This window comes from Eumetopias jubatus, unplaced genomic scaffold (assembly GCF_037043125.1).
Source record: "Eumetopias jubatus isolate StellerSeaLion01/CBP00866 unplaced genomic scaffold, mEumJub1_p1.0 scaffold_14, whole genome shotgun sequence".
Lineage (NCBI taxonomy): Eukaryota > Metazoa > Chordata > Mammalia > Carnivora > Otariidae > Eumetopias > Eumetopias jubatus.
The window spans coordinates 52,558,905-52,583,076 of NW_028274820.1; the positions used below are offsets into that span (position 1 = coordinate 52,558,905).

At 36.1% G+C, this 24,172-nt stretch overlaps 1 protein-coding gene across 5 annotated transcripts in view; it reads left to right on the forward strand.

Annotated features, from left to right (window-relative positions):
• Window positions 1-24,172, forward strand: part of HDAC9 (histone deacetylase 9) — a 733,933-nt gene that overhangs the window by 272,166 nt on the left and 437,595 nt on the right. For all 5 annotated transcript variants that reach the window (XM_088018628.1, XM_088018630.1, XM_088018632.1 and 2 more), the window contains 4 exons: window positions 11,526-11,767; window positions 16,828-16,978; window positions 18,166-18,292; window positions 20,541-20,662. In XM_088018628.1, the coding sequence (XP_087874754.1) occupies window positions 11,526-11,767; window positions 16,828-16,978; window positions 18,166-18,292; window positions 20,541-20,662 (642 nt within the window). The remainder of the gene's footprint in view (window positions 1-11,525; window positions 11,768-16,827; window positions 16,979-18,165; window positions 18,293-20,540; window positions 20,663-24,172) is intronic.

Consider the following 24,172-nt stretch of genomic DNA (forward strand, 5'->3'; position numbering starts at 1 on the left):
GCAAATATTTGTTCTAGATCTAGCTTCCTGCAGGGTATGTTATCTCTGCTTCACGGAAAAGAGATAGGTTAGAAGGAAAACCTACCTGAATTGCTTAGTATGGAATATGATAAAGTGACTTTCATTTAACATCATTCTAAATTAATATTTACCACGAATTTAAGTTAGCAAAATAAAATAGCACTTAAAAAAAAAGACATTGTATACGTGACCTTGCAAAAATTAACTTAAATCTGTCTATTGTTCCTTATTACCACCTGTAAACTGGGGATAATAATAAGGCTGCTGTATGAGATGAAAAAAAATCATGCCAAAATTGTAACCAGTGCTCAGCACAGGTTGCTTATTTAAAAATGCCATCATGCTTATTTGTTTTCCAGTTAACCGCTTAATGCGAAGAAGCAACAACGCCTAAAACTAATATATCAATCCGGTGAAAATACTTAGAGCTTCTTTCCTTGTCAGCCTATTTTGCTTCCTAAATATGTAGAGAATAGAGGCGGCTTAGACATTTGATTATCACAGGGCAACATCACTATGTGACAATAAAAAATTGGCTATAGATTCTCTGCAACAGGTGAGACAGACTTTTTCTGTCAGGGGCAGGTAGTAAATATTTTAGGTTTTGCAGGCCATATCCTGCCTCTGTGGCACTCCCCCCTGACTTTGTAGTTCCAGAGCAGCCCTAGCCTGTATGCAAATGAACGAGAGTGCCTGTGTTCCAATAAAACTTTATTTCAGAACACTGGAGTTTGAATTCCAAATAATCTTCACATGTCTTTTCTTTCTTTTTTTTTTTTTTTAAACCATTCAAGAATGTGAAAGTCATTCTTGGGTCATAGGTGGTAAAAAAAAACAATAACAAAAAACAGGGCGGGCTGGGGCCCATGAGCCATAGTTTGCTGACCCCTGCTCTACAGACTCCTGTTTATTTTTAATACCTTAAATAGCTTGTTTCTTATACTTGGTTTGTACAAAGTGTACCACTTCAGGTTGTAGACTGATCATCTCAAAGCTGTGCTTAAAATATTGAGAAGTGTTTTGTAATGCTGACAGTTCTCTGAATACAGGCCATTCCTATAAACAGATACTATGAGTTCTACCAGAAATAGAAATTTTAATGACATCTAATTAAATAGAAATGAACAGAGAAAAATTTTACACTTTCTTATGACAGATTATGAAGGTCTTTAATTAATGTACAGAAACAGATATATTATTGATTTCTACTTATTTATGTATATACTTTTTAAAATCAGATTTTTCTGACAACTTCAGGGCTTTCTTTGAGGTAGACCCTTCCACTTATCTTCTAAGTTGTGCCTTAATGGCTAGAGATCATCCCTCATAAGGCACAGGGAATCATACACCAAAAAAGCTCTGAAATCAGAAAAAAATAAGCCACCACAGTCTATCCTGTCAAATCTTTTCTCACACTGTCAAAAAACAGCTGCCTCTTCCTTTTTGTTACTACTTACTTTCTTCAATTAAAAAAGTAATCTAAAAATTTATGAACAACACATTTAAATCTCATTAACACTATTTAAAGTTAATTATGAGTCAGTATCACCACCTCGGATACAATCCAAGGGGATTTAGTTAATCAAGTACTAAAGATAACTTCATTATTAGGCAGTCTTTACCTGGGAGTTAATGGATTCAGATTGGAAAGTTAGATGAATTAAAAAAAAAATTGTCTAGACTCAATTTTCTATAGCTAAAAGAAAAGGATGAAATACCAAATATTCACTTCCTAAATACAGAATTGTTTCTTAACAAAGCATTGAAACACAGGTGTTAAGAAGCTTTGAACTCACCTGAAAATACACAAATGTGTCAAAATATACAGAAATGTGTTCTACTACAAATCTCTCTATTGTATGTATTGGCAAATACAAGTAAATGGTTCTCTTTACCTCTAAAAATAAAAATCTGGGATATTGTTTTAACAAAAAAATTTTTCAGTCTCGTTTATACCAAGGTACACACCAACCTGAACTGCATAGAGATTAAATTGGATACCTGTTTTGTAGCAGTGGCTAAGGTCGTGGACTCTGGAACTGAATGGGGTCTGTTTTCATTCCTGTTGTGTACCATTTAGTAGCTGTTGGACTCTGGCCAAGTTCCTCTATGGCCTCCATTTCCCTCATCTGTGAGTAAGGATCATAATCATGTCTACCCCATGTAACCAGAGTCCAACCTCATACAGTGTTGTACAAAAGAATGAATGAATTAACATTTATTTTATAAAACATTCAGAACAGTGTGTGGCACATAATAAGCACTGGTATTGGTGTTGGCTTCATAATTTAAATTAAAAGAAAGCAACTCTCCAGACTGACTAACATTATGGTATCTTTGTTCTTAACCAAGTTTAGAAAGCCAAATTTGGAATCGGCATAGGGAAGTCACATTTTATTAGAATGCTCAAGCCCTGAAAACTTTGCATAATTCCAAGCTTGCATAATTGTTTTGAAACTCACATATATTCAACGTGCTTCCTGACAAAGGATAGTGGGTATTTCTACTTATGAGCAAAAGTGGTGCCACCATGTGGCAATAACATAAACACAGGTGCCAATGCATTTGTCTGGCTAGATTTGAAATTATGCAACGTTAGATGAATTTTTTATTTTTTAACATTTACTTTTCCCCAAAATTGTACGTACAAAGTGAAACTTTATTATTTCCAATTCAAAAATTCCAAATTCCCATAATTCCATGACACAGGAATGCATATTCTTTGAAAGAGCAGTAATATAATTTGCCTCTGATTTGAATTTAGCAAATAAAGAAATAATGCAGTTAGAACAGTGATTTTCAAACTGAATTCCTTGGTGTCTGGATTCCCAGGGGAAGGAACCAGAGCGGTTCCCCCTGAAGAGTTGTGCTCATGCCGGTTTTATACGTTGGGGCTATTCATAAGATTTTATTTGCAGAAAGTGTCCAGTTGTTGAAAGAAATGTTTCTAAAAGCCAGCGCAATCCTATATTTAGAAGGTTTTAGTGGGACTTAAAGACTTTTCGTTTTGTAATAAAGATTTCTTCAGAACTTAACAAACAGCCCAGACCTGGAGAAGGAAAAAAAAAAGAGTGCATTGGTTGAAATCCTATTCCCATTCTGTAGGATTGAAGATTAGAGGGTAGAAAGGAAAAGACATGGTTTGGATCAAAGAGGAAAAGAAGGGAAGCATCATGCCCAGCATTTCTGCTCTTGTTACCCTCCTACTTTCCTGCACCTTTTAATACACACTGTTGTCTTGAATATACTAAAGCACTGAAAGTCTCAGAAAAGATTGAAATATTTTTTTCCTGGTGAAAGGTAATTTTCCTGGCAGGATACAAGAACCAATAAAGGCTCTTTTTCTCTATCAAGAAAGAACACAGTTACGTACTTCCACAAGCAAGGGTTGCTGATTAAGAGTAGAACATATTTTTTTTTTTAATTGCATTTTCTGAATAAACAAATGTAATTGGGACATGGAGAGTGTTGTTAGAGAGGGGTATCTGCTGAGAGAGCTGTTTGGTCACTCAGTATTCATTAACCTGAAACTTATGTATTAAACTTATCTTACATGTCAGATGAGGCACTAGAACATGGAGTTAGAAGGGAATCTGCTGCTTCAAATATTAGGTTTTCATAATAAGAAGGAAGTATTGTTAGCCCTTTGCAAATAGTAACAATTAAGTAATTATCTGTAACCTAGAGGAACATGTAAGTTGTAGGAAAAAATATGGTCTGTCCTCTGAGGAAACAGTCTGTCCTCCCTTCATTGTAACTCTTGTCAAGGTCAGTTTGCTTGCCCCAGGTGATGAGTGTTCTATGTGGCTAAATAAATAACTTTTTGGATTAATGTTTATATTTTCTATTATAAAACACTAAAATTTCTCATCTACTGCAGGTTTCATTTACAGGTACTGTTATGTCAGGTTGAATCTTTATCTCAAATTACAAAATAGTATGTATTAGGTGCTTAGTTCCTATTACCTGGAAGTCACGGAAATTGGCTTGATCTTGTTTCCATAGTGCAAGAAGCTCAATGAAGCTTTTACTTGGTTCTCAAATAGTGAGGAGCTAGCAAACACTGCAATAGTTTAGAACTAAGTGGGTATTACAAATGAGTTGGCAATTCATGTTTGTGTTATGGTTTGTTATGACTGCTTAATTCAAAAGCATATTTGCAGAGAGGGAATTTGAATTAAGTAAATCAAAATAGTAAGGCTTTGATTAAAAAGTTAGCTTTCTTTAACTTAAATGTTGATATTTCAAGGCCTACTGAAATTTTAGTCATTTGTGGTTATTTTTGTTTCCTGTTCAGACCCTTGGGAAATAAGAGAATAGTAAATCAAAGCCCAGATTGCTTCTTGCATTTATTTTCTTTTCATTTATGCCATGTATTCGTGCACTTGAAGAACTAAAGACATGTATAACTTGAACGGAATCACTTTGAGGGAGAATTGTATTTCCAGACTAATCGATTTAAATAATTCTTATTATAAAAAATTATTCTTAAAAATTATTCTTTTCATGTTCAATAATTTCCTAATTCTTTTTTTATTTCAGGATGATGCTATCAGTAGAGACAGTGGAAAATCAGCTAAGAATATTTGTATTACTAAGGGGATATTTGGGCAGCTTTGTCATCAGACTGAGGATATATTACTTGTTTTCCCCTTTTCCATGTTTGATGCTAGGTACACTCAAATTTACTAATTTATTTTTTCAAAGAAAATGTGCTTTCCAAGAGAGAAAGGACACTACGCATTTCAATGAAAAGCCTTCAATAAAGGGTGTTCTGTATTTTTTTTTTAAATCAATTATTGGTTGGGTGCCTGGGTAGCTCAGTGGGTTAAGCATCTGCCTTCTGCTCAGATCAAGTCCCACATCAGGCTCCCTGCTCTGCGGGGAGCCTGCTTCTCCCTCTGCCTCTGCCCCTGCTTCCCTCTCTCTCTTTCTGTCTCTCAAGAATAAATAAATAAAATTTTTGAAAAATTTAAATCAGTTATTGGCTATTTTAGATAAAACAGAATTTTGATTAAATAACTTCGGGGGATTTATTCTTTTCTATTTACATTTAGTAATTTAATTCATTTTTCAAATTTGAGATGAAAAATTTCTGAGCTTACCAAATGCTGGCCTAATTTTCTAATTAATATAACGTTGGATGATCATTTACAAATTAAGCCTTATTGTTTAGATAATTCTGCACTATGGCCTGTTCTTGGTGATCCCTGCTAAGACAAACAGCATGGGTGGGTACATTTTATTTTACTCGGGGTTCCCACCCCACTTCGATGGTTGTCACCTGTCAGTACTCTGGGATCTGGGAAATGTGAAATGACACATTAAATAGAAAAATATTTGAGGTCTTTTTTTTTCAAATACTTACTCACTATTGCCAGAAACGCATTCAGTTATCAATAATTTAGTAATTTAATTTAATTTAAATAATTTAATAATTTAAACAGTCAAATAATATTTATCTGAAATTCAGGCGGTCATAAAGACCTAATAAGTAATTGCTTTAGGATTTTAACTGGGCATATGTATATGTGTGCATATGTGCACATGTACTTCTAATTTCATTCCCATATGATTCTTCTGACCATGGATTGTCCTGGCGAGAAAACAGAAGAGGGCCCAGGTGGGATTCTGGAACACCAACATCATTGCCTTTCATGTGTCATGTTTTCTACATAAGTGTATAGGTTGATCTTCTGTAGCAAAATATGAGTTCTCTGAAGGCTTTCCTTACTTCTTTTGCTGACTAAAAACTGTTTTGTTACTTCATAGGGCTTTAGAAATACTTGCTGAATAAAGGAGTTAATGAAAAATGATGTTAACCTGATGATCCAAAAAGCAATGACTACAATGTTGTTTTAGATACATACAGCCCTAAGTAGTCTCTGGTGTTTTCTTTAGATAGTATAATACCTAAGAATTTGTGCTGCAGTATAGTTATTGAGACAAAGGACTCGATAAACAGATACCAAACAAACATCAGATAGCTTTATGCTCTGATATAACCAACAGGATAGAAGGAGTAAAAATGTAAATAAAATTACAAAATTGTATATGTGTAGTTCCAAAACATTCTTAGAAGGGGGTGAGGTGATAGCAGGATTTCAGAAAAGGGAATATTGAGGTGATTTAAATGGATTTAAATCAAGTTCATGGAGTTGAGGGAAGAAAAAGACTTGAGTTTTTCTATGTATTTTCCAAAACCCCATGGATTCTACCTGAAAAAACTCTCTTCAGTGATCAAAATAACCAATGACAAGTGTCAATGAAGCTAGAATCTATCCCCCATTGCAAAGCAAACTCTTAAGATTGCTCACGGTGGGATTGACAGATAGTGCTATATAGTTAGGACAAAATCTATAATGTGCTACTTACGGATTGTCATCTACACATTCCCCAAGACCTCTTCAATTTCTGTTCCAGAAGGCTCGCAATGAAAGCTGCTTATGTTAGCTGATCAGATGATCAGAGAAACATTTGTTTCTCCCCAAATCTAGCACTTGTAGTTCATATGTCCACTTGCCATTGGTTGTGGACAATCCTTTCCTTGGTATAAAGAACTTAATTTCCATGTGAACTGGCTCTGGGCAGCATTGGCGATGCTCCAGCCCGAGTTATAGCTGCTGCAAATATGAATATTAATGGAGATAAACATGGTCCTAGTTTTTATTGCATTTTTTCAAGTTTTAATTTGTAGCTGAGTTGACACATACAAATGGTGGTGAGATTGTGCCTATGCCAATTGTTTGTGAAAACCTGTAGTTTGCACTCTGCTGCTTTGGGATCTCACTTCAGAGGAGCGGCATGAACAGTCTTCAGCCATAGTTGTGATAGTTGTAAATGGTCAAAATTGTGCATCCTTAGAATTTTTCCATCCGTGGGATTTGCCAATTGTTCACTTAAACAGTCTTAAAAAGAATGGTGGATTCTTGTTTGTAAGTCAGCAAAGAGCAACCAAAGATTTCTGGTCTTGAACATACGAAAGTTCTCCCTACTTACCTGTGCTATAAATAACAGTATCTAAAGTGAAGACTTAAACACTCCATGGTGACTAAGTTATCCTTTAAACTCTGAATTAACACTTTAAAAAATATTTAAAAAAAAAGTGTTGAAGAAATTAAATTACAACTATAAACAGGGCATGTATGTTGCTTATACAGGTGTGATTATTATACACATCTATATGATTTGAGATTTTTATTTTGAAACGGGAGATTTTTGTTTCCATGTTCATTAAGAACTAAAAACTATTTCTAAAACAAAATTGCATGCGTTGATTAATGCTAAACAGAAGAAGACATAACTATCCAAGAAACAAGAAAGACACTGGAGAAAGAATGAACAGGATTTGTAAAGTGATAATTAGGACTAGTTAATGTATATTTGGAAATGTTCTGACTGGGCATTTGGTATTAGAATGATAATGTAAATATCACATATATATGTGTTGGCATGTAGTTGAAATCTCAGAGAAACATAGTGAGTCCAAATAAAGTAATGAGGTCTCGAGCTAAAGTAATAGCGATCTGTTAAGAAAACATGATTTGTTTATAATTAGTGCTACTAATAACTACAATTTGTTTGCATCAACTTCTTTCTAACTTTATGTATCACTAGCACCTGTTCTAAGTAATTTATAAGGAATTTGCATGTTCCAAGACAAGACATGTTATGAATAGAGATGATTCCATTTCCTCACTGTTAAAATTGGTTGTAAGTTTTTTCTTGTAAGTTGATTATTTCTAATTACGATAATACAACAGCTGTGGACAATGCCCTTTCCTTCACATTCTGTGATATGAAAGTGACTGTAACTTGTTGAAACTAGCCCTGGTCTTGTGTTACTATTATTGCTCCTGGGGAGGCTTATTAGCCTGTCACAGACGCTGTAAGAAAAATCCATCACTTCTTTTGGAATATGATGAGTCTTTGTCACCCACAATGCAATTAATGTTAAAAATAGAAAGAATGGTTATGATATGATTATGATTAGCCAGAGATGAGCTATTGTCCAAGTAACAGAACTAATCCAGCAGGCCAAAGATGACCTACGCAGAACCATCAGTTTGCTGATTGCCATTTCTCTCTGAGTTTGATGAAATATTCATGCCTTTGCTCTCCTCTCTGCAAGCACTATTGATTTCTTGTATAAACGCTGCTATATTTAGTCTAGACAAATGGAATGTGGATTGCTGCTGAATAAATTGGATGAAAGACTGGGATCTTGCTTGCCGCTTTCTCTCAGTCTTGGGCAATTATTTATAATCAAGAGCAGTTTTTGTAAGTTGAGGGTGATTTTTCACAATTTAGTGATTAGTCTCTGAACAAAGGCAAGCAGTCAGACACAATCATTTCTGTTGGGATAGCAGGTTAAGAAGTCAAATTACCCTTTGAGGTTTACAATAGCTGTTTTGGAGAGTTCTGGGACTTTTTCCCTCCTTATCTTGTTTTGTGGGGAGGGGTTTTTTTTAGGGATTTGATGTTCACAGTTTATGGATAAGAAGAATGCCAACAAGAAGAGACCCCAGGTTCTCCTGAAATTCTACATTGTGTCTTTATAGGGTTAAATTCTGACCTTTGTTTTTTGGGATTTCCATGTAAACACTGGGGGCTGTAGTTTGGCCTTTTTAATGCAAAAATGATATACATCATTAACAGTCATTGCTTTTGGTTGGAATTACACCAGCTCTATAAATTAATGCTCAAAATCTCATGTTACTCCAGAGTCTTGATTGAAAGTTCTACATCAGACATTGCAACTAAGAAATCTTACAGACCATCATCCTCATTTAATCCCAAACTTGTCACAATTACTATCTCTCCTTTGATAAATATCAGTGTTTTGGAAGACACCGTCCACCAAACTATGGTTTTTAATAAATTGTTTTACCATTTTCTTTAAAGTGACATGGGTAGTACCATCAACGCAAGCTTCTGATCAATACATTGAAAAGTGACCAGCGTTAGCAACCCAGGATTGACACCAGCCCCCCTCCCCACCTCTCCCACAAGGTGCATACCACGTGCCTTGTGCCTTGTATGCACACGCAATTCAAGTGATAAGTTAGGACATTAATGTTTCATTTAGTATTTGCAGCCTTAACTTCTACAGACAAGATTTCAGTTAGCCTTTCTCGACTCACTGAAAATAGCTCTTAGATCCTCATGGAAGATTAACTTTGTAGCTCCCCACCTGGAATTTACAAATCTAAGTTACTTAGAGTAGGTAGTCAGAGCATTAAATGCAATTTGGAAAAATACAGAAAAGTAAGACGGGGAAAATTATTTCTGTTTCCACCCTAAATACAACTGTCTTCTGTTCTGTATCTCACTAGTCTTTACTGTAAGAATTCAGAGACTAATACAATCAAAAACGCACTAGAATATATGCTCTAAGAGGGCTGAAATTTTTGTCTTTTTTGCTTTCCTACCGAACCCAACATCTAGAATCAAACCTTGGAATTTAAGATTCTCAGTAAATGTATATTGACTTAAGTTACATTTATTTAAGGAGTTATCAGAGGGTATATGTCACTTTTATTACTGTTTTTTCACTTAATGTTATAATAGCATTCTTCATGTTCCCATAAACATTACTTTTAATGATTGCGTGTTTTTCCACCATATGGATGTGACATATTTTACTTAGACATTTCCTTGTAGTTGGTGGATTTCATTTAAAATGATAATACTTCAGCAAACAGTATGAGAATGGAACTGTATTTTCCTGTTACTACTGTCTCCTTAAGATATATTCCTACAGTTGGCAAACCTGAATCAAATGGTAGAATATTTAATGATTTTTCTTACATATCACCAAATTGTTTTTTAAAAGTTTTAACCATTTGGTAGTACCACTTGCAAAATATAATTATCTACTTGGTCATATGCTTACACCACACAATGGGCATTATACACTCATATGGATATACATGAATCATATAGATGATACTTAATGTTTGGAAAATGATGCCTTACTTTGACTTAAAATTTGCATTTCTTTACTAGTAAGGGTAAATTTTTAAAAATTGTTTATTTAGGGAAGCCTGGGTGGTTCAGTCTTTTAAGCGTCTGCCTTCGGCTCAGGTCAGGGTCCTGAGAGATTGAGCCCCACATTTGGCTCCTTGCTCAGTGAGGAGCCTGCTTCTCCCTCTTTCTGCTGCTTCCCCTGCTTGTGAGCGCTCCCTCTCTCTCGCTCTCTGGCAAATAAATAAATAATAAAATCTTTAAAAAAAACAAAAAAATAAAAATTGTTTATGTTCCTTTATTTTTTTTTCCATTTATCTAGAAGTTTTAGTGTTTTTATTTTCTAGTATTAAATGGAAATCTCATACAATTTTATTTGCATACTTGCTCTTAATATTTTTGTTTTGTTAGCCACACAGTGTTGATTTATTTTCATACACAGGAAAATTCCATTTTTATATAATTAAAAAACCCAGAGCATTTATTGAGAAATGTTCTATATGTTATAAGTCCTTGGATTGGATTATCCCATTTAATTCTTTTAACAGCTCCATGTTGTTACTGCCTATCTACCTTGTCTATGAAGTTTTGGGCTTATATGTCCTACAAATTATCTGGTAGAAGTAGTGCTAAGAATTTTATATATGTTATCTAATTTTTTAAATTTAAATATCCTATAATTCTTGTCAAATTAACTATTCTCATCCAGTCTTTGTTCCTCTAGTGGTTTGATTTGTTTTAAGCTTCCTCACTATTTGTGTGCCTTTCTCATTTTAGGAATAAGATAACTGAAATATAGATTATCATCATTGAAAAAACAGCGCATAGAGACTTGGTGACTTTCACTCCTTCTTGTTTAGACCTGGCACCATTGTTGTGGTTGATTAACTAATCTACTCACCATTTTCAACATTTTAGTATGCAGATTTGTAATTTTTCTTTGGCAGGTCCAACAGCCCTGCAGATACATTGTTGAAAGCTTTAAATCTTAAGGAATTCCTTAATTCTTGAGGAATATATCTTAGAATATACCTTCTGACTCTGATTACAAACTAACATGTTTGCAAGTATGGAAATTGAGTTGTGAAAGAAGTTTCTCTATTATAACCTGGCATCTTTTCTTCAATAAAGTAGCATTGTTTGTCCTAAGTTGACCTGACTTGTGGTCCAGTAGAGTAAGTTTTATGAATGACTTTGATACCAGGAAATAATTGGATTCATCTCTCTGTGATTTTTTGGGGTTTCTTTTTAGGGGGGCAGGGGGAGGCAGGATTCATGTCTTTGAAAAGAAAAATTTAGAAGACTCATGAAAGGGGGTTGCTGGGTGAAAATTAGCATAGAGCCCATTTTACCAAAACTGATACTCTAAAGACCTTTTATCATCATTGTAAAAAAGGACTACACTTGTTGACATAAAATTTGTTGTTTAAGGTAGAATGTCTTTTAATTTTTGTTTGTTTCCAAATCAATGTACTAAGTTCCTATCCTCTGTCATGCCCCCTCCCTACCCTTTTTTTTTTTTCTTCCTGTTTCTCTAGTGGATGTGAAGTCAGAAGTTCCTGTGGGCCTAGAGCCCATCTCACCTTTAGACCTAAGGACAGACCTCAGGATGATGATGCCCGTGGTGGATCCTGTTGTCCGCGAGAAGCAACTACAGCAAGAATTACTCCTCATCCAGCAACAGCAGCAAATCCAGAAGCAGCTCCTGATTGCTGAGTTTCAGAAACAGCATGAAAACTTGACACGACAGCACCAGGCTCAGCTCCAGGAGCACATCAAGGTAGCAAATATTTCCTTGCCTCTGACCTTTTCACTCCAGGAAGCTTGCAACAGGACATGGGCCTAAGAAGGAACATTGTGGGGGGAGGGTGTTCACTGTGATTAAGACCTGGAAGTATGACCTGGAAGAAATTGTGATTTTACTGCTGAAAACCTTGAGTAAGTAGTAAGAACGCTGACTAAAACCCAGCTTTGCTCTTGGAGGGGCCTCCACCACTCTCATCCATTAGTTTTACAGTATCAACAGTAGGGAATAGTAACTTTCCAACCTCTTTTGAGTTTGTCTTCTACATGATTTTGTTCATTGGCCCCGTCTATTCTCTACCAAGAAGAACCATGAACCTGGGAAGATCCATTTGATACTTTTAAAGAATCTGCATAAACTATTTATCAGAAACAATAAATAAAGAGCCTTTTTGCTTTGTTTTTGGTTTATAAGGGGATTTTTAAAAGTTTTTATTTAAATTCCAGTTATTTAACAGACAGCGTAGTACGAGTTTCAGGTGTACAATATAGGGATTCAGCACTTCCATACATCACCCGCTGCTCATCACAACAATCGCTGTCCTTCATCCCCATCACCTATTTCCCGCACCCACCCACCCACCTCCCTATAAGTAGATGTTCTGAATATATCCTAATTTTCCCCATGAAGAAGGCCTCAAAATGTATACATTTAAAATAATAACATAAAAACTCAAGAGAATTCTATATGAAGAAACTGATGTAAATGTTTTTAATATTTTAATGTAAGTTTAATAGACTGCAGATAAGAATTTATTGAAAGAATTTTGGGAGTAGTTGACAGTTTGAGACCCAAGTTGGGTAAATTATGCTGGGAGAAATATATCCATGTCCCAGAATTTTTTATGATAGACTATTTTGTTATCAAGTCATTTTAGATGTATCTGTGTATCTATTTCTTCTTGTATCTTTAAGATAAATATCACTTTCGCTTTATTTGTGAAACTGTCTTTTCACATTCTTGACAAAGACATTTAAAGCAAAGCTATTTTGGTCCGATTAAGTAGATGTTTAGTTTGAATTTATTATGACAGTAATATAAATCAGCAAATACTTATAATAAAATTCAATTTTTATGTCTATGTCCTTCAAAATGATGTAAATACATGTTAATTTACTAATGCAATAAATTACAGGTTCTAGACACTTGATCTATTACTCACTTGCATATCAAATACAAGCACATTTATGTCAGATTAATATAGATAACTAATCTATGTTCATATTATAAAATTCTACCACACTAATATTACTGTCTGAGAAGTTAAAAATGCTATATGTTCTTCCCTACGTCCTTTCTTTTTTAAGATATACTTCCTTAGCCTGAAAGACCTCTTTTATCTTCTTTTCCAAAAAAGGTTTTGACATCTGATGTAAAACATCATAGTTTTCTTCTTTAGGGAACTTTACTAAAAGAACTCTTGCAATTTATTAATCTTATAAGATACCTTAAAACTAAGAGTGGGGATTTTGTTTTGGGTCTCATATAGAACCAGTAGCTCATGGCTGTATTTTGTAGAATAGGAAACCTTAATTTAGTTTATAGACTTATTTTTAAAGCATTATTATCTGACCCTTGAAAAAATACCAGGAACATTGATGTTTAGATTTCCTTCTCCATTCATTCTTGGCATGTGAGAATGACAGTGATGAATGAATAAAATTTATATTCTTCACCACACTTTTAAGAGTAACTATAATATTTCATTTGGCTGTGGTAACTGATTCATGTTGCATTGAATACAGGGCAATAGTAATACATTACTGGTTTAAATACTTCTCTTCATTTATATTTGATACCTTCTGTAGTTGTAAAGATCAATATAAAAATTTTTGATGTAATGTATTGTTTCATTTTATTCACAAGTTAATAGTAGCAAGTAGGTAATTGCTACTTTAGCTCAAACAAAGTAATACAGTAGGTTTACTGACATCTGGACAATAGAGAAGAGGAGGCTCTTGACAGAAAAAAGATTCTGAGATAGCTCAAAGAAAAACTCAGTTTTTGAAATGATTTTCCAAAGTAATAAGCTGTTTTTCTCAGAAACTAAAGACCTCCTTTAAATTTCCTTTTAAGTTTAGGAAGCTTTTTACATTTTAAATTTTTTGTTTTATTTTACTCAGCATTTTTTAAATTTTTATTGTTATGTTAATCACCATACATTACATCATTAGTTTTTGATGTAGTGTTCCATGATTCATTGTTTGTGCATAACACCCAGTGCTCCACGCAGAATGTGCCCTCTTTAATACCCATCACCAGGCTAACCCATCCCCCCACCCCCCTCCTCTCTAGAACCCTCAGTTTGTTTTTCAGAGTCCATCGTCTCTCATGGTTCGTCTCCCCCTCTGACTTCCTCCCCTTCATTCTTCCCCTCCTGCTATCTTCTTCTTCTTCTTTTTTTTTCTTAACATATATTGCATTATTTGTTTCAGAAGTACAGATCTGTGATTCAACAGTCTTGCACAATTCACAGCGCTCACCATAGCACATACCCTCCCCAATGTCTATCACCCAGCCACCCCATCCCTCCCACCCCCCTCCACTCCAGCAACCCTCAGTTTGTTTCCTGAGATTAAGAATTCCTCATATCACTGAGGTCATATGATACATGTCTTTCTCTGATTGACTTATTTCACTCAGCATAACACCCTCCAGTTCCATCCACGTCATTGCAAATGGCAAGATCTCATTCCTTTTGATGGCTGCATAATATTCCATTGTGTGTATATATACTACATCTTTATCCATTCATCTGTCGATGGACATCTTGGCTCTTTCCACAGTTTGGCTATTGTGGACTTACTCAGCATTTTCTATGGGAAAGGCTGAGTTGATGCTTTCAACATTCATTTGGATTTTAGGTTTATGAGGAACACACAGTACATGAAACTTTACTTATATTAACATTATGAATCTTTGGCTTCTGTAATCCACATCTGTTGAGTTAGATGCTGTTATCCCATTTTTCTACCTAATAAGTTCAGGCAGAGAGACATACTGAAACTTACCCAATACCACACACCAGTAAATGGTTGTTCCAAGATTTGTAGTCTTGCCTTGTCTGCCATCAAAACTACCACATCATCCTCCCTGTGTCATGTATCAGAACATCTGAAACTGGGCAGTTGATGTTTTGTTTCTTTCTCTTTTTTTTTTTAAGTGTCATTCTTGCAGTCTTCAATAATGAATAGTAGCTATGGAAATTAAATTGTGTGCTTTTGTAGATTCCTAAGATAGATTAAATTTCAATTTCATTGGGGTTTTGGTTGAAATCAATTTCACCAATCCCAGTAACTGTATAGAATTAATATTTAAGGCAGAGTTTAAGTGAAGTTATAAAGTTTTCTTTTACAATGGAGTATATAAAGTATTCCAATAAGGGATTGATATATCAAAGCCAAAATGCCAAAGATTTTAATAAGAAGAATAACCAGAAATGCTTCTAACCGTATCCTTCTGGGAGAGGTGAGGCTATCACGTTTGGCATGCGAAGTTGGCTTCCTTTCACTCCAGAGTAACACTGATAACAGTCCACAAAGCTTTTTGTTTTTGTTGTCTTACTTTTCAGCATAAATTTCAGAGTTTTAGGTAGCTATCTAATATAAATAGCAAATTACACCAACTTCATTAGGACTGAGATCTAAAAACAGTAATAATAATTGAAATCAGTATGGTTCAAACTTACAAACTAAATTTCATGTGCATTCTGAACATGATGTTTGATGGAGATTATTTGTCTTACATATGAGGAGCCAGGGCTTTGAGTAGTTTAGTAAGGTGCCTAGATTTCATATCTAGTAATAGCAGAGCCTAAGTGGGACTCAAAATCTTTAGTTACTCCGCAGGGAGCACATTTACTATTATTCATAGGTACCTGTTTCTCCATCCGAGAGAAAACAGACATGTCAACACAGTTATTAAGAATCCTTCATGTTCGGGGCACCTGGGTGGCTCAGTCGGCTAAGCAGCTGCCTTCGGCTCAGGCCATAATCCCAGGGTCCTGGGATCAAGCCGCGCATTGGGCTCCCTGCTCGGCGGGGAGCCTGCTTTTCCCTCTCCCTCTGCCTGCCTCTCTGCCTACTTACTCTCTCTCTGTATCTCTCTGCCAAATAAATAAATAAAATCTTAAAAAAAAAAAATCCTTCATGTTCATGTTACTTATTGTTTGGAAGTGAAGTCAAGGGATTCAGACAGCCTGACAGTAGTTTAATGGAAGTGATTTTGTTTTGACCCATCTCTAATCTGAAGGTTTTTGCCTGCTGAATGAATGAAGTAGGCTTCTGCTCTTCTGAGAGAAGAGCCTACTATGGATGTATAGATATATTAATCTGAGGACATTTTCTGTAAGGTTTTGAAGGTTTTTAAAAATATTTTATTTATTTGAGAGAGAGAAAGAGAGAGAAACGAGCAGGGGGAGGGCAGAGGGAGAAGCAGACTCTCCGCTGAGCGGAGAGCCTGACTCGGTGCTCGATCCCAGGACCCCAGGATCATGACCTGAGCCAAAGGCAGATGCTTAACGACTGAGCCACCCAGGCACCCCAGGTTTTGAAATTTTTGACGTTCATTCTGTTTCAGGTAGACTTCCCCCAAATTAACTCATTTCTCACCATTCCTTCGATTTGATTACTTTCAAAACATTTCTCAGGATAATAAATGAAGATTTCAGTTTATTTATCACGGGAGGGACTCGATAAAACAGACTTCTGGGCCATTTTTGCCATTGCCTGTTTCTTATATTTCACATGTACAAAGAGATGCTACTCAGGGAACTGAAGATTAGAGCAAATTTGGTACTCACTTGGTGGGGCGGCACGGGTAATGAAGCTACCTAAAAACGTGCTGATTGATGATCTGAAGACCATCTATGGAGTTAGTTGTTTGTGTTGAGATTCCAATAATTTACCCAAAAAGTGAGTAAAAATGTAAACGAAACAGAAACAAGTTCCAGAAGCTCCTAAGAGTTTGATTTGGGTCAGTGGTGACAATGAAGCCAAAAGAAATTGCACACTCTCATGTCTTTCTCTTCTCGCAAGTTGCAACAGGAACTCCTAGCCATCAAACAGCAGCAAGAACTCCTAGAGAAGGAGCAGAAACTGGAGCAGCAGAGGCAAGAACAGGAAGTAGAGAGGCACCGCAGAGAGCAGCCGCTTCCTCCCCTCAGAGGCAAAGATAGAGGACGAGAAAGTAAGAGGCACCAGGGGTAAAAGATCGATCTCTTCCCTCATGTTCAGCTGGTCGTCATTCAGGAAGAAGCCTGATAAGGAGCGGAATCAAACTTGTCAAAACTGTCTGCGTTTAGTTAAAAGAATAAATTATGGACCCCAATGTCAAGCTTTGACATTCACATCTCCTCTCTCTGCATTCAGTCTGCAGTGTCTGAGGAAGTAAATGGAGCATTTTTGGGCAAGGATACTGATTTCTCTTGTTTTGAACCTTAAAAATGTTCTACTAAAGCAAATTAGCCATGCCCTATTGTGTTTTTTTTCTTTTTAAGATTTTATTTATTTGACAGAGACACAGCGAGAGAGGGAACACAAGCAGGGGGAGTGGGAGAGGGAGAAGCAGGCTTCCCGCGGAGCAGGGAGCCGATGCAGGGCTCCATCCCAGGACCCTGTGACCACGACCTGAGCCGAAGGCAGACGCTCAACGACTGAGCCACCCAGGCGCCCCGCCCTATTGTTTTATTAATAAACTTGCTTCCACATTTCCCCACTATACCTTCCTCCTGCTCAAGTAATAATTGCTCTGTAAGTCAAGCCTCCAACTAGTTTTTGAGTACCAGACTTTGGGAAGGTTGAAGGCAGAACATTTGTTAAAAAAAACTATCCACAAGAGGGAGACAGATCCAAATAATTCCCCTTTCTGAGGTCATTTCAAAATCAGGATGTAGCACGGTTTAAAATCAGATGACTTGAACTGGAACTGTCAGTGATTTTATTTGTTTAATGCTCAAAAGAGTTTTTTAAAACGTGAGTTTTTCAAACTAGCAATTCAGGAAAGATCATTGTATTGTGTTCAATCACTTATGTGGTCCCCGTCCCCTAAGACTCTTGATTTTTAAAAGGCATTGTTTTACTCCTCATTTTTTTAACCTTAGGAAAAAATTAGTGTTAATTCTGGGACTCCCTATTCTGCAGAAGCAATTAAAGAAATCATCAAAGGTCCTTTGAAAATTGGCAGTTTGAGCAGTAGTTACAAAACATTACTATGCCATTTTCAAAATCCTGTTTAGACTCTGATTTCTTCTTTTAATAGGAAAGCCTCATATGCAGTGACCAGTGGTGATACTTCTTAATTTTTGCTAAATACTCCAGAGGCACAAATAGACAAAGCCCCAAATCAACATCTATTTCTGTGTGTGTGTGTTTCAGGGGCAGTGGCAAGTACAGAAGTAAAGCAGAAGCTTCAAGAATTCCTATTGAGTAAATCAGCAACAAAAGACACTCCAACAAATGGAAAAAATCATTCCGTGAGCCGCCATCCCAAGCTCTGGTACACGTATGTTCAGTGTTTGGCCTTTTTCATTCCTAGGGGTCAAGAACACAGGTTCTGTACTTGGTCAGCCTGGGCAAAGGACTGGGGTCTGCCAGTTCTCAGCTATGTGGCCATGGACAAGCTCCTTGAATTCTCGTCCTTCTCTGTGAAAAGATCATAATGATTGTACCTGCCCTCCGGGGTTGCTGGAAAGGTCCTAGGAAATAATGTGGTCAAGTATGCAACAGAGAGTAACACTTAGTAAATGTTAGCAAGTGTCCTCTCGAGGGCAAGGAGGTAGATATGGTTTTGGTGAATGAATAACAGAAATGTGGGGTGGGGCAGAGAAATTAGTTCCTATTTTGCATTTTTCTATTCTCAGATGGTGCATCTGATATCTTTACAATAATTTCTGAAGATTTGGCAGGTTGAGACTTTATTTTACTTGGCTCCATAGAAGGTGGAGATCTGAGCTATTTTTAAAAGACCAGAAGCTTTTTGACTTAAAGAAAGGAAAAAAAAAAAAAAGGGCAGGAAGACAAGGGAGGGAAGAGAAAGAGAACAGAGGCAAGGAAGTAAAGCTGAGTCTTCCGTGACAAGTTTACCCCTGACCATCTGACTTCAATTCTTGCTACACTGTGAGCCGAGCACACTGACTTCTCACACACAAGCTGACAACATCAGACACTCTGCTTTTACAGATGTTGGGAACCATGTTTCCCCAGCTCCAGTGAAGAGAACTGTGAGATACACGATTCTCGTCTCAGGAAAATAGGAAGAATGTGGTGTTTTTAAAAATCAGGACAAACACTGATAGGCAAATGTTTGGATAATAGGTTGTAATAGAAAATAGTTTCATTTCTCTCATTTTATATGTTTACTGAATGACCATCAGATTTTACACTTAAGAGTTTTTTTTGATTCCTCGTATCATCAAGGATAAGGGAATACATACTTGATTACTCTATATGGAAACTGTAAGCATCCCAAGACTTCTATTTAAAGAGTCATTATACTTCTAATTCTGTTTTAAAAGTATCTGCCCTTCTCAACATCCAAAAAAAGAATCACTGAGGCAGATTCCAGAGTGCCATATAAATACTTTTTAATGGTTTACGTAATTTCTATCGGGCATGTCAGTTGACTTGAGAAGCCAGTCCCTGAAGAAAATTTTCAAATGTTCAGTTAACATCACAGGGTGTTTAGAAATAAATACCGCTTTATTACCTAAAATTGTATACATAATTTATAACTAATTTATATTCCTTCTAAGTTAAAGCTCATTTTAAGAAGGCACAATACCTTTTTTAAGTGGGAAACAAATACATGCAAACAGCATGTCAGCTGAAAGTTCTTTAGCTGTCCCCTTGGGTATATTAAACATTTACTTAGCAATCCTTTTTTGTACTGAACTGAACTTCAGTAGGGTCTGACGCCAGACACCATAAATCATTAATTTATGGAATCCGAATTTAATACTTTTTTGCCTGTTAGGCCTAGATGAAGTGCCCTTAAACCAGTTAATTTTTGAGAATGTGTGATTCAGATAAATGATACTGGTAGGATAATCATCATGGTAGTGATACCATGCCCTGTTCATTGTTTTCTTCACGTATCGTAATTGTGGATGTTCGTGTCCACTGGATAATCTGTGGTCAGTCCTGAAAACGTTTCCTTTCACTATATTTATGCGGGGAAGATAAAACATTTTTAAAAATCAGTTTCCTATTGAAGAAATATGTGATCGCCAACCTTTACCTTGGAGGTGCTCTACAAGTCAGGAGATCTGAGGCTATTGACACAGTGGTATCACTATGGTAGAAAAGCCATCCTCATGGACTTTTATGTACTACCTAGCAATTTTTGAAAATGAAGTCCCTTCTACATGGTTACTTTTACTCTAGCTAGTCTACCCGGTTGACTAAAAAGGATTCCGGTGATGACTTTTTCACTAGTATGGCGCGTAAGAAAACACCCACAGTAATCTCAGGTGATCCAAACTCAGGCTCTTGGTTAATTCTCTTTTAGTGAAGCAAACTTCTGTATAAGTGAGTGACTGGACACACAGTGGTCGTTCTTGGGGATCCTGCAGCGTTCTATATAGCTTATTGCTAAAGTGAACGTGGTTCCGTGAGGCTGTGGTTTGTACACACTGGAAAGAAAGAACATAAACACAGCTGAGGCACATGTGCAGCATGTGCAACTGATTACTGCTGACCAACACACAGTGCAAACTCCAGAGCAAATGGTGAAGCCTCTTTTTCTTTGGTAGGGCTGCCCACCACACGTCACTGGATCAAAGCTCTCCACCCCTGAGTGGAACATCTCCATCCTACAAATACACATTACCAGGAGCACAGGATGCGAAGGATGATTTCCCCCTTCGAAAAACTGGTAAGTTGGTTTAGCAAGACTCCACTCGCTCTTCCATAATGTACCTGTGGTTTCACTTTGCCATCCTCTAGAGGAAAGCTAAAGGATTTGCACCATAGCTCTTATGCTCTCTCCACCCCTGCCCTTAACGTAAACACACGTGTGCATGCACACACATACAGCCCCCAATTCCAACATCAGCTGATTCAGGATATAATCGAAGGATCTTTTTTAGTTTAAAAGTTCATTGTATTTGGATTTGAAACAAATTATTATCTTATTGGTAAGAAAGAGTAGAATTAAGGAAAATAGAAATACAATTTCTCCACTAATGAGGACCTCTGTAATTTCCTCCATTTGTCTAAATTTTTCTTCCACCTCGGCCATTTACTGCGAAAAATGGGAATAATAAACTTTCTTTTCCTCACACGTTTTAAAACCTGTAAACTTTAATTGTGTAAGGTGGTTAAAACAGATAAGACCAAGGCTACCTTCTGAGTTAAGTGACTTGCCTAATGTCTCACAGATTGCAGGAGAACTCTGTGATGCTTTGTACCTAATGATCTCATGTAATTTTTATATAAAAATTTGCTTAGGGGAACTGGGACAATGAAACTTCTATTTGGAGTTTAGTAAACCGCCTTCTGGCTCTAAGCCTAGTATTTGTTTGCTCATCTTCTCCTTTTTCAGCCCTCTGATACGTGCATATTTAATGTGTTAACATGCTTTTACCTCTGTAATAAATATATTTAAACTTCAGCTAGATATAAGCATAAATAGCATTGGTGTACATTCTGTTCTAAATCTCATGTTTTCCAAATACAGTTTTTTTTTTTAGAGAAAGCTGTAAATTTTAAAATCTTTGTACCCAGAACTGATCTGAAAAGGTATTCGGAGAAGATAGTTTGGTCCATTGTATTTTACTCAGGTCTACTTAAGAAGACTAGATCTATGTAATTTGTATTTGAAATCAGGAGAGCAAAAATGCTTTCCAACAATTATATTCATTTCCCCAAGCAATCTTGAATAATTAAAATTGATATAATATACTGTAAAAAACACATGCTTAACTGTTGTCTGTCATAATTTACCTATAGCATAATGAAGATTTAAAAATAAAATCTGTTATAAGTCAGAACTTATTTCCTACCATCTTTTGTACCAGGCACTGGGGTAGGACAGTGAAGTATTACAAAGGAATCTCTGCCTTTTTATTTTAGTAGCCCAAGGAGTTTTGCATTTCTACTATCAGACAATAGGTGTAGTAAAATACAAGAAGCAAAATACCTCCAGGGGGCTATGCGGAGGGGAGAATGAGATTTATGCATTGCATCAGAATTTCACACTATTACGTACAAATCAAATTGCCTTTCACATAAATAAACTTTGCTGGGATAAATGGAACAAAGCAAAGAGCGAGCTTCCATCTATTTCTAAGGCAGAGTATATAGTTTATGAAAATCGGTCCATAAAGGACATGAGTTTTAGAATACGCCGACTTTGATCTGCTGTCTTGACATTTAGTTGCACCAGTAGCTTATGTAGGAACTATTGACAGAGATTATGTGAATATTGCCCCAGGTCTCAGGGCAGTGACTGGCATTCAAGAGCCCAAGGAGTCACTAAAAGGAAAGAAAACGTAAGTCCCCTTTATGGCAGGAGGTTACTGATGAGTGATATAGTTACAGTCATGGAGAAAGACTTCTGCCCTGCTGTGCACACAGCCTTTGAATATATTCTTACCACTGGGAGACTGAAAACGGACTGCAGAACTGACACTGACTTTGAAAAGAAGTGGCATTTGGAACCAGTAAAGCATCCAGAAAGAAAATCTGATCTTTTTCAATACTTAAGAACAAGTACTGAAAACCCATACTTTTTGTCCCAGTTTCCATGAGAACAGTTCAGGATTTTTTTTTTCCTCTGTAAGGAATGACTAGCAAGCTGTTAATTTATTCTTGTAAAAATTCTCAGTCCACAACAGAATTCAAAGAGAAATCTTGCTCACTGTATATGTTACAAAATTTTATTCAAATCTGTACTAATATGAAAGACATTTTCTGTGTCTGTGTGATATATAACAATAGTAAAAAGATCCAACCCTTGTCTTTGCTAGTGTTATATTTTCTGTATTTGCCTAATATGTTAAGGTTATTCCCTTTCTAAAATTGAAAATATGATATAAATGAAGCGTCAGGCCGTTGATTTATGAAACCAAACTTTTTCAAGTGTTATACTAATGAAGTTCTTGAACAGCCATTAATACTTTTATATCTGTATCGGGGTTTCAAAATATTTCTTAATTTAATTCCCATCATCTAAAGGAAGGATGTTATAATTAAATACAGATGTTTTATACACATTATTTAAAGTACTTAAGAGATATCCTTCATTAATTACAAATAGGCAGAATGGAACTCTTCTAACTTTTATCCACGTGATCCATTTGATGTATTTCCAGTCCACTGTGAGAAAGTTTATACATGTATTTGCACTAAATAGAAGAGCATTGAAATACAGTCAAGTGATAATTTTTACTTCAGCATTTCTTGTATGTTTATGACTTACTAGCTGTTACAAAAAAGCAAACAAAATATTACCATAATCACAAGTAAACCTTTGTAATGATTGGGGAAACTAAGATAATTTTGTATAAAGCTACATCATATTAAATGAAATCTAGAGTAGTGGCATCGATCACATAGTGTAAATACCAGGACAGCTATAATAGAGTCAAACTTTCCTACTGGGGCCTGATTATCACCCTCTGTGGTCTACTTGAATTTCACTGAACTCAGTCTTAGATTTAAAAGAAGTTGTTAAATGAGTGGATTCTCTCTTTTGATCTGCATATAATACTAAATACTTCCAATTTCTTTTTAACCTACCTCAGGACTGACTTGCCAATATGTATTAGCAAGATTTAAGGGAGTAAAGCTGGAACCAGAATAAGAAAAGTTGTTATGATCTTAAAATGATTAAAGTGGCCCCAGGGGTGTCCCTTAAGCAGTGAGCAGAGTTTGGAACCTTTCTTGACCTCCTAGGACCCAGCCAGACAGTGATAACCTAGGAACAGTCAATCAAAGAAGTCTCATTTGTCTGCGGAAATCTGACCTTTGTCATGCAAAGTGGACCTTTACTTCCTTTCCCCTTAGGAGGATCATGGTTGCTCCTAGCATTTAGGAAACATCAGAATAATACAAATAGGTGGCTCTAATCAAGCCCATTCCTAAATCGCTTTTCTTTTAAATGTAGGAATTGAGAGTCTTTTGCTCCTTTCACAACAATGCACATTAAAGGATTTCGTAATTAGTTGTGAAGTTGAGAATGAAATCATTGTTTCAATTTTTATGTTTATCACCCACACTTAAAATAGCACTTCCTTTTAGAATTAACTGCTGTGTTTCTTTTTGTTCCACAACACAAGGATTTGTTGATACTGAAATTTGTACTATTTTATTGAACTTTTATGTTTTGGTGCCAAATTATACTGTGGTAGGTGATTTTTTCCCCCCAATATAGTATATTTCT